This window comes from Psammomys obesus, unplaced genomic scaffold, assembly GCF_907164565.1.
Source record: "Psammomys obesus unplaced genomic scaffold, mPsaObe1.curated_primary_1811, whole genome shotgun sequence".
Lineage (NCBI taxonomy): Eukaryota > Metazoa > Chordata > Mammalia > Rodentia > Muridae > Psammomys > Psammomys obesus.
In genome coordinates, this window is record NW_026594418.1 from 6,534,228 (window position 1) to 6,545,801 (window position 11,574).

The 11,574-nt window shown below is 40.7% G+C and overlaps 1 protein-coding gene across 1 annotated transcript; it reads right to left on the reverse strand.

Moving 5' to 3' along the window:
• Positions 1 to 5,375: 5,375 nt before the first annotated feature.
• Dmrta1 (DMRT like family A1) lies at positions 5,376 to 10,611 on the reverse strand. The gene is made up of 2 exons (XM_055618966.1): positions 9,975 to 10,611; positions 5,376 to 6,725 (listed from the first exon to the last, which is right to left on the reverse strand). Exons 1-2 carry the CDS (start codon positions 10,609 to 10,611, stop codon positions 5,884 to 5,886), a joined length of 1,479 nt encoding a protein of 492 aa, XP_055474941.1. The 3' UTR covers positions 5,376 to 5,883.
• Positions 10,612 to 11,574: the final 963 nt, after the last annotated feature.

The window sequence follows — 11,574 nt, forward strand, 5'->3', positions numbered from 1 at the left end:
CACACATGCGCAAGGGAAAAAAAGGTGGATGAAGTTAAGAACTTTAACTTCAATGAATTCCTACAAGCTAACATATGACCATGGTGTTGATTTCTATTAACATCTCTTCTGCAGCCCCTATGTACACACAGACAATCAGACATATAAACCTGTACATATTTGTACACACATTCAATGGTCGATACAAAAGGAGCTCTTTACGTAACAGACAATTGACATTCATTCATGTAACATATGTGCAAAAAAAAACAGACAGACACATTTACATGCAAACACATATCTATATACATATTTACAACTCATAGATGAAGCAAATTCCAGCCAGCTTTTACTCAATGGACTTCCACCACCTGGCTTCTGCCCATGCTGTGTGTGTCTTCCTCTGCCACTGTTTATTGTACCTCTCAGACAAAGCTCCCAGAAAAGAAATTACCTCATAGTCAAAAAGGCAGTTAACCTCAAAAACGGATGAATTTGAAAATACAACAGGTTATGTGTTTTAAAACTAAACATCTCTTATCTATGTGTCCATTACATAAGTTCATAGTGAGTTCAGAGTGACAAAGTTTGACAAGACCTAAAGCTTAACAGGGTCTAAAAGTTACAAGAATACGTGTCTTTTCAATTAGGCCTGACTTGGCTCTACACTTTTCAGCTATCTCTGGGGTGACAATATTCTCTGTCTTTCATTCCAAGAAACAGAGTAGATTTAAAATGACAGTATTTAATGCCATAGGGTGACAAAGTATAAGTAATTACAACAGAAGAGTTTGTATATAATGACATCTAGGTTTGTGCTTAATTAGACGTTGCTAATTATAATTTGGGTTCATGGGAAGTTTAAACCAACTTGCTCATGTTTATGGTGTATACCAGGGTTCGTGAGTAAAGGCTATATGAGGCTACAAGTCTGCCTTAAGCTTGTCTACTAGTGAGGCATCTGAAAGTCCACAAAGGTATCTATTGCAGCCATAAACTTTCTATACTTGTTTAAGAAGTTCTAAAACAATTTAACTATTAAAACTATTTAAATCAAATCAAAACTTCTATAATCAGCAATTAATCTATCTAAACAGCAGTACATCTTCATTAAGATCTCGTAAGAAGTTTGTTCAATCAAAGTGTGTAAATACCCAGAAAGTGACGATTCACACATACCAGAGTATAGAGAGATACAGAAGTGCACAAAAAATGAATTAGAAGCCATTCTGGAGTGTATCATGGTACAGACTTTGCAAAATACTGTACCCCCTTCCAGAAGGTCCACCTGACTAGTGAGCTCCTTTAACAGAACGGTAACTGACAAAAAGGAACATTATTTCCTAAATGTATTTCTGAGTTAATTTTATAGGGTATTTAAACGTTGCATTGGCCAGATGAAAGAGATACGAGCACCTCCCAAAGATGGACAAGTTACTTTGTGTGTCCTCTTTGGGAGAGAAGATCAGCAGTTGGTTTTTTTTTGTTTGTTTGTTTGTTTGTTTTGTTTTGTTTTTTATCCAAAGGGCAGTTTTATCTGCTTTGGGTGAAAGATGTTCTGTTTGCAGCAACTACTTCAAAGGAAACATGGCAGACATGAGTGATTATGAAAGCTGTGTTGGCAAGGACTATGCTGGACTAGACTCTGCTAAGTCAGTTTGCCTAAAGTATGTAACTTTATCATTCAGAGTGAAAGCTGACCCAACATTCTGTAGAATGATAGATGAGGTTTGTCAGAGATAGGTAGAATAGGAGTCAACAAGTTTGAACACCCAATGTGTTTCTACATTGACCTCATTTTTCCTGACTCCATGTTTTTCCCCCTGCTGACTTCACTGACCCTCCACCTGATGCCTGTGTGAGACCTAGTGAACTCAGAGCTGCGAGAAGTCTCTGGTTCACCAAAGACCTTTCTACCACCCAAACTTGAAAGCCCTTGTCAGGAAGACACTGGACTTCATAAATTTTCTGAGAGTCTCTGCTTGTCTACCCACACAGTGCTCTAGCCAGATTGATTAGTGATTCTCAGATATGCCAGTTTTCTTCAACAAGATGTTTATTACCAAGATCCTCCTTTGTGTTGGTGGAATATTCTGTAAATCCTTTATTTCCACATGCAGTTACAAGGGCTCTGCCTTCCTAACCGAATCTTAACCAATTAAAGGTAGTATGAACACAGAGCTGTGATTGTCCTGGTCACTTCCTTCAAACCCTTAAAAGAATCCTAAGTAGTAGACACACAATAGTATGTTGTGAAAGTGTGACTCACCATGATATGAAAACCAAACAGGAAGCCTGGAACTAAGCCTAGATATTCACCAGTAATACCTGCCCTTTGATTCTACATCCAGTAAGTGGATTAAGCACAATCACAGAGCTCTGTGTTGAATGACTGCCACCAGGGGGCAAAGATAATATCTTAATACAAAGCAGTAACAGTGAGAGTTGTTTACTTAATACCAGGATATAAGCGTTACCATACTCTGCAGTTTATTCAAGCTACCTTTTATCTCCATAAATCTTGCAGGTTAGATATTATTATCCTTGTTTTACTGAGAAAAAGCAGATGCCCAGAATATAAGTAACTTTCCCATCACAATACCTGTCTCAACAGTAAAGCAAACTATTCTTCTAGGAAGATATGTGGTTATATATTTTGTACAACAAATCATCCATATTTGCCTTCAGTGCTTTCTCATGTCCTATCACAATCTTCTTCCTTCTTGAACATGGGTGTTTCACACTAACCTCCACACTGACTCCCTTGTAAACCATGCACTGTGCTCTGTCTCCTCCTTTTACTCATTCTGCTGGGAGGCTTTCACATAGGAAAAAAATATCATAAACAGTGTTTATTGACAAATAATGTCTGTAGGCATTATAATGTCTCAGAACCAAAACTCGTTCACTTATTTAACAAATTGTCTCCATGTTTCTGAATAACTGGTAAATGATTCCATCACAATATGTTATAGCAGTAATGACACATCTCATCAAACAGGCCTCTGGTATTTTCAACACAATAATTTCAGTGGAAATATTATGCCACATTTGGTGATGACTAACTGTGAAAAAGCCACTCCTTTTGTTCTTCTCAATTTAGAATCGTCAACATCTGTGTCTTATACAATACCTAGAGTAGAGATAATTTGGTTTGGATCTGTGGTGTTCAGCCATTGTCTTCCTAACTGCTAACTAGTGGGTTAGGTGCCAAGGTCTCAAGTAGTTTAGACGCATGAATGCCATGAGTGTAAAGAACTCACTGATGTACTGACATTGGCAAATGGTTCCAAACTGAGCAGATCAGCTGGTTGTTCTTAGTACACAGGGGAAAACAGACTATGAGAAACTTGAGGTTGGATAGTCTATTAATCATATCTCTCCCTTGTACCTAGCTCAGTGTCTGACACAAGTACATGCTTAATAAAAGGGATAGCTCAATCTCTAATCTAATACTTTTATTTAATTTAGTGAATGAAGAAATTCTATTTTCCACACATTATGTATCATACACCACACAAAACTGTGAGGGAACAACCAAGCATAATCCTTCCTCCCACCAAACAGTCTGAAATCACTAAAGTAAAAACCCCTTCTGCTGACTCACACTATTGCCCTGGAGACTGGACTTGAAGTGCTGATCTGAGCTTCAGTTTCTTCACTGTCTAGATGGCAGCTGAAAGAAACACCTATTTTACAAAGTTATTTAAGTCTTAAGAGCCTCATGAATGTTAAAGTTATATAAAGCATCATAGAAATTAACTTTATTAGATTCTTAAATCAGTATGTCCACTTTTTTTTTGAGACAGGGTTTTTCTTTGTTGCCTTTCCTGTCCTTTGTAGAGCAGGCTGGCCTCAAACTCAAAGATTTACCTGCCTCTGCCTCCTGAGTGAGGAATTGAAGGCATGAAACAGCACCGCTCAGCCAATATGCCGCATTATTATGTTAACCTTATGAAAGGACACGGAATTAATGTCCTTTCTGCCATTTCGTGCAACTCCCTTTACATCATACTCTGTATTTGACACCCTACATGGAATCTAATATATCTCAAAAAGAGAATGTAATAGATAAATTCATAAAAACAAAAACAACTCAAGGATCATCAGGAATCATGAATTTCAGAATATCAGAATAATATTAAGGAGACATAGAATCTCACTACACTGTACTCAAAACTATGTGTCAATAGGCCACTTTGTAGAATTACTGGGTTGAAAGATCCATCATCCAAAATCATTTTTTTTTTTTTTATCTCAATGTGTGTTAGCCACCAGGCGTTGTATGGCAATTTAGGCTCTGAGCCTGAAAAGTTTCTGTGTTTTTTCTTTCTTTCTTTCTTTTCTTTTTTCTTTTTTTTCTTTTTTTTTTTTTGTACTATCCCACCCCTGGAAATGTTGAGCATTGTATCCATCTAAATTTTGCAGTATTTTGTACCTACACTGTATCATTAAAATTAATGCAAATTGTTCAAGAATTTGCATTCTAAATCAGCACTAAATACTCTCCAGTGCGTTATGATATTTGCAGGTAGAATATACTGTGAAAACTTATTAGCTTGGTGAAAAATACAAACATACATAAATGTAACTGAAGAAATTTCTAGTAATTCTTGCTGCTCAGATATCTCTAATTCCTGCTACATCTGAGTTTTTGCTATTCCTCACAATAACAATAAAACTATTACTCTTTTAAAAATGATAGCATTTCAGGAAAACTTTGTAGAGATGTTTTGTGAGCAGTTTTTCTGTGGTTTCCCAGTGACTGAAATGAACAGTTGAATGGACAGCTTTAAAATGCCCCAGATGGGGAATGAAATGTATGTCTAAAGATTCCACAATACCTCTAAAACTTAAAAGCAGTTGCTTCCTTTGGAAAAATTTCACCAATACATTAAATATACTTTATACAGAATTAGTAGATATTTGTCTGAGCAAGTATTTTAATTTCTGAATAAAATTATTTTTTACCATTGAGAATGGGTGACATTTTACTATCTCAAACAAATACAAAGGACTGTTTGCCCAGATAGAAACATACAGCACCCAAAAATTAAAATAATCTTCAGTAGAAAGTCACAACATGAGAGTTGAATGCAGTGTGATCCAAAATGGTTATTTCATAAACTTGTTAGCCTGTGACAGAAAATCACGTGCTTCTGATTTACTCAGAAGAACTGAATTGCAATTTGTGATAGTGGCCAGAAGAGGGCAAGGTCCTGTTTCTTAAAATCTAGTAGTTCTTTGTGCGTTTACAAGGTTAACTTTAAAGAGAACTGTTTCCAAAAAAAATTCCTTTTTACAAATAGTAGCTAGAGAGCAAAAAGTCAGACATTCCAAAAGTAATATATATTCAAATTTATTAGATTTATGTACTACTGATCATTTATCTGCAAATAAAATATTTTTAAATACTTGGAATAACTTCCTGCTCACCTGTGGCAGAAGAGGAGAAGGGGGAAGGGAAAAGACGCTAGAGACAGAGAGGGAGAGGGATTCCTTTTAGAGTAATAACCACAATCTTCCCAACCCTCTCCCTTGCTCATTTTCTACTATATAAGTTGCTTTTTACAAATTTTTACAACTATAAAGCAAACTTTGCAATAAAATAAAAAGCAGGTATGGCTTTACAATAATAGTGTTAATTTACGAAGAAAATTCAATAGTTTAAAATAAAATTATTTCCTGAAATAGGTCTATTCAAGGCACATATAATGTACATTTTTTTTAACAAATGCTAAAGAAAAGTCTTCAAATTTAAAGTCTATTATACTGCTTAGAAAATACCACTTAAACTGGGAAGCTACTCATATACTCAATGAAGTACATTAACAGATTTTGCGTGTGCATGTGCGTGCGGGTTGGGTGATTACAGAAACACTACAGAATGGTAGACTGGATGTGTTACAGATGTTCCTGATTGGGCCTGAAATAAAGTCTACCACCAGTTACTAAGTGCTTGCTGGAAAGGTGGGACTGCTCCCTAACCATCCCTGGAAAGGCATAATCCAAAGCTGGCTGAAACGGCAATGCTGGCACCAGTCCAGGCGTTAGGTAGGGCGACACGAAACCAGACAGCGCTCTTCCTGGAGAAGAATATGCCAGGCGCAGCGGGCTGAAAGCTAGTCTAGGATTGAAACTATAGAGACTTGAATCTCCTCCGTAAGCAGCAGACGTGGCTTCAAGGGGAGAGAGGGCTGATTTATTACTAAGAGTCCCAAAGCCAATGCCAGCAAGACTAAACTCCGAAGCTCTCTGAAAGGCTGCATTTTCCAAGTCTGCATGTGCGAGGTCCCTGCAGTCTGGCTTGTGTTCTTTTCCGTTTAAGATATGCTCAATAGCTTGGACTACATCTCCCTTGCAGAACTGTAGAATACCTTCTAGGCGGTTACGCCTGTAACCTGGAAAAATCCTGGTGAGAATTCCGAGAGGGTCTCGCGGTCTTGAGTTCACCGTGGAGAGTCTGGCTTTGGTAGCAAGATAGTCTCTGAGCCACTCGCTTTCATTCCCTGATTCCAGGTCAGAGGAAGAGAAGGACCTGGGACTATCCTCTCCTCCTGACTGCTCCGTGGGGGAAGGAGACAGGATGATGGTGGATTTGTCTGAGTGTTCTGCAAAAGATGACATGAAGGCTTGTTTCTCGATGGTGCCATTACCCTTAGATGTTCCCAGAGAACAATGATGGGGATTGGAGACTGGGTCTTCATGTCTACTATGACACGACTCACAGTTTCTCTCTTTTGGTTCTGCAGAAAAGAAAACAGACAAACAAAAACAATCAGATGTATGAAAAAGTTGCCACAATATAGTAATGGCCACTCAAAGACGATGATGGCTGAAATAATTCACTCATTCATAATATTATATATGTTTCAATCTGTATAATATAATTAGCAATTTTGATTCACCCAAAATCATCTTCGTGAAGGTCACAATTTAAAGATCACACAGTACTAACACATGCTGGAAAAGCGGAGAGTGCTCTTTCTCGTGTGTTTCAGAATATAAGGTTATCCAGTAATTATCTGAATTCCCTTAAAATTAAGAATTGAAAGAGGAGAGTTTATTACTACCCAAAAGTGTCAATGTAACACCATCTTGGGATTAGAGGTTTTCCAAAATGTCCAAGTTTTGCTTTTATCTAAGTGATGTTCTTGCTTCCCTCCCCCCCCAAAAAAAAAAACCTTACATAAAAGAACTAAGTAAAGCAGGTAGCTGAGAATAAGAACTCATTAAAAAGAAAAAAGGTTACCTTAAAAGTGAATATTCTATTTAAATTTTAATGCTAAGATTTCAGTAAATGATTTTTAACACTTACAATTCAAGTTCTATTTAAGTAACCTAAAAACTGTGGTGGGTATTTCAGACCAGGTGCCTTCAAGGTGACATGGCTGTAAACCATTTCAAACTAAAGCAGGGATGTCCCTGGGGGCAGAAATCTTGAATTGCATGAGACTGGGGTACTTCATTTTATGGGAAAGATAGCAATAATAACAGGAGTAGTAATAATGATGATGGTATTTTCCATAACTCTTGGTGAAAATGCGTTTTCTTTTTCAATCTACACAAATTGTTAAGAAAAGATCTTTGAAACCAATTGCTCCTAATAGAAAATTACAACTTCATGATTGTAATCTGGGTGGACCCTGTAGAAACAATATAATATCAGGAAACTAAAAACATGTGCACAAATACACACACACACACACAAACAAACAACATACCAAATAACATTATCTGTCTTTTCATTTTTTTCTTGTCATCTACATATGCTATAGCTCTGAAAAGGTAAAACTGTAAGAACTTCAGGACATTTCTTTCTCTACCGAGTTTAATAATATAACATAATAAAGAAACGGTGATCTGAAATATTCTTTAATGTTTCCCCTTGTCTTTAAGAAATAGTCCTAAACATGCTCCATAAGAGTCTACCATTTATTTTAAAATGTAAATCATGTCCAATTTCACACTATGGGGTCAAAGCTCAGTCACTACTCCAAATATTTGATGAAAGAAAACATTGTGACTGTTGTAACAATGTGTTTTTAACTTTAAGTAATGTAAAAATTTGTCAGATGACATTTGCCACATGGAAATAAATTTCCGTTGCTCTTTAGTTCCGCTTGTTTATAAATGTGATTGACTATTGTTACCGAAAAGGCACAAAATATCAAAATTACATCTCTGCCATTGTACCTAAAAATAATTTATTACTTTGGGGTTAAATTCCCAGGGTGTGTGTGTGTGTGTGTGTGTGTGTGTGTAAATACTGGCTGCAATCTGTGCATGGGGATTCATACCTGTGATCCCCGTATTCAGGAGGCTGAGGCAGGAAGACGGCCATGAGCTGAAGGGCAGCCTGAGCTACATAGTTTCAAGCCACTAGATATAGTGTGAAACACTGTCTCAAAACAAACACAAAGGGAAAAGGTGAGAAATGGTGATTGTATGTGACTACTTGAAAATAGGTTTCTTGTAAATACTTGGTATAATTCCTTCCAACTCTGTCCTCTCAGCCTCTGGGGATTGTTTGTTTTAGTTCTGAACGCTGATAGCCCTCCTGCTTCTGAACAGAAGCTCTTCTTACACAGGGAATACCTATTCACCTCTCAATAACTGTAGGTCTTTGTCTTTTGCATGAATAAGTTCAATACAATATCTTACTATACTTCATGCATATTGTGTAAGAGGAGGGTAGTCAATTCAGAAAGCCAACCAAGAAGCGTTTGAAATATGGGCTTGCTTTTTACAGGCAAGTCACTGTGGCAAAATAATCTACTAAAATCATTAGACCTGTAAAATGTACAGTTTAGCACCAAAAACTTACATAAATCCATTCCACCAGCCAAATCTCAGTAGCAGTGTATATAAAGAAACTCCAGTGTTTGCCTCTCTTTGGAAGAGAGTTTTGTAATGTCTCCCATCACACTCTCCATGAGAAACGCCTAAAGTCTATTGAAATAAACTAGAGCATATGTCAAAAGCTAACGTAAGTGAACGCAAATTTCCAACACAGAGATGGTCGTCTTTCAAGATTTTGATCTGTTTTGCTGAGATCCGCGATTTTCACAACCAAGGAAAGTTTCTAATTAAGAACGCACAGCCTGGTTATTGCATTACTTCATGTGATACAACCTGTTTGAGATGTTAACAAAGAGATTAGAAGGAATTTTTCATTTCTCATCGGCCCTTTGGAGGGCTGCGAAATTCATGAAATCACAATGACATTTCTATTACAGGAAAAGTTATTTTGGGGGCCGTTTTGGTTGCAAATCCGAACAGGGGATACTGACCATAATTTTGCAGCCAGAAACTACTTGGAAATACTAAAACTTACTGTGGTAGTTTAGATCGTACGGCTGTAAGCGGACATCGTTGCCAATGGTTTCACTCTCTGGAAGGCTTGAACTTATTTCCAATGGGAACTAAACTTCAGTCCCTAAAGCTTTCCACGCCTTTGGAAATTGTGCTTAAAGAATTAAAACAGTGGGGGGTGGGGGGCAGTGTCGCGGAGGAGAGGCATGTTAGTTAGCAATGGAGTTTCTTAAGTTCTAGCTGGTGAGAAAACCTTGTCCCCAAGTCAAAGAACTTCACCTCAACCACAATCAACGGGTTTCCCGTGCAAGATCACTGCGGTTTCACAAATGGAAAGAGAACAAGCACACTCGCTCAAGTTCTCTCTCAACACCCGCTTAAGTCCTGACCACACAAACTCAAAGCCCCGCTGTGCCTCAGTCCGTTCCCAGGACGGGTCCGCGGCTGGCAGCACCCAAACGTCACTTTTTCATTGTCTTTATTTACCTGGAACAGCTCTTTGGTGAAAGCCTGGTACCTGTCTCACCGGTAGCCAACCACGCGGCATGCCCACTTCCCTGAACTTCGGCGCTTCTTTCAAACAACCCTCTGCCCACCTTTGGGGAGCTGCTGCTCCTCTCTCCACACCCTTCCAGAACAGTCATTCCTTTCACGCGAAAAGCAAACCGAACAGGACTCACCCTGCTTTCCCTCCGCGCAGTCTTGCTGGAAAACCTCGAAAGCGGGGACCGCCCGGCTCCCAGGGTGCCTAGAGGCCCCCGCTCCCAGCATAGCCACAGCCCCAGAGCTGCGCACGACCTGGAGACTCTCAGTCCTGCCGCTGCCTCCCGACGCCGCCGGAGCCCCGGGCCCCGACGGCCCGGGGTACAGGAGGCGGTGCAGCCCGCGGGCCTCGCTCTCCTCCTGCGCCTGCTGCCTGCGCAGCGCCACCTGCGCGGCCATGACGCGCTGCCTCTCGGCGATCAGGGTGCACTTGGCACACGCGCAGTCCCGCCAGCGGCAGAAGCGCTTGTGGCCCTTGAGCGCCGACACCACACCGTGGTTGCGACAGCGGGCGCACTTCGGGGTCCGCGGGTAGCCGCAGCCCACCGCCCCCAGCGCCCTATCCAGCCCCGGGCCGGGAGCGCATCCTCCGCGAACCGCGCCCGCGGTGGATCGCAGAATCAGACCAGGAGGCTGCAGAAAAGCCGCAGACACCGGGACCCCCGACGACACAGGCCGCGGGGCCGACGCAGAAGGAGCGGCCCGCAGCCCCGGGGCCAGGTGGGGTCGGCAGCCGCCGCTGTGGTCCCTACGACCGAAAGGAAACTGCTCCATTCTGAGAAGGTGCCTTTGAAGAGTTGAGGCCTGCGAAGGCGCTATCCAGGGCTACCCGGTGGAGATGCGGGCTAAGAACCCGCCTAGGTTCTGCTGTCCGGCTCTGCACGGGGACCACAAGTTTACTCCTGGCCCAGAACAAGAAACCGCCGAGTCCAGGACCTCAAGAACTGGACAGACCACGAAGCCAGCCAATGAGCCTCTGAGTCCAGAAGCGGGGGCAGGGTCCTGAGCTCTGCCAGGCTGGAGGGCCACCCCGCCCACCAGGTTGGCTGGCCAAGGGAGGAGGCCAGAGGAGGGCCTGAGGCGGAGAATGGGGACTTTATGGGAGGCGGGCTTTGGGACAGATTAGAAATTGTCCTGGTGAGACTGAAAGGTTCACAAGGAAAAAAAGAAACCCCCACGACCTAACATCTCCTCTTTCCCTTCCCTAGATGAAGTCTTCAAGAGACCAACCAATATGACACAGAGACAGAGTGACAAAGAGACACAACACAACCTGGAAGACTGTGGGCTGCTGCTCACAGAAAAGCTATTTTAAATAGCTCCTGAGACCGCTTCCACAGAGTGTATAAACAGAGCCAAGGTGCTTTCTGTTTACTTAACATGTGCACAAGTGGATTGTAGAGGAGAGTATGTTTAAAACGTTTGCTATCTAAGGTCACTATGAATCTCTTTGGAACTATTTATGGGTAGCAATTGTGTTAAGCTCTCTCAAAACTACTTCACATTTCTCTTGTGAAATACTGAGGAAGGCCATGAAGATCTGTCTTTATGCTTTCAAAAGGCGTTCTTGAACCATACAGTTAAAGGCTTTAATTGTTAAGAGATCATATTGCCTCTAAACCACAGGAGCTTTTGAAGCAAAATAAAAGTCATGATTGTTTGCAGGAAGTGAAGAGTCAGCACTCTGCAAGGTCCTTATGAAAGCATCCAACTGTTTTAACAGGTATTCATACCCTG

Coding starts and splice junctions, on each gene's coding strand:
- Dmrta1 (XM_055618966.1), bottom strand. CDS start 10,611: ATGGAGCAGTTTCCTTTCGGTCGTAGGGACCACAGCGGCGGCTGCCGA. Junction 6,726..9,974: donor CTGCGCGGAGGGAAAGCAGG/GTGAGTCCTGTT, acceptor TCTTTTCTGCAG/AACCAAAAGAGAGAAACTGT.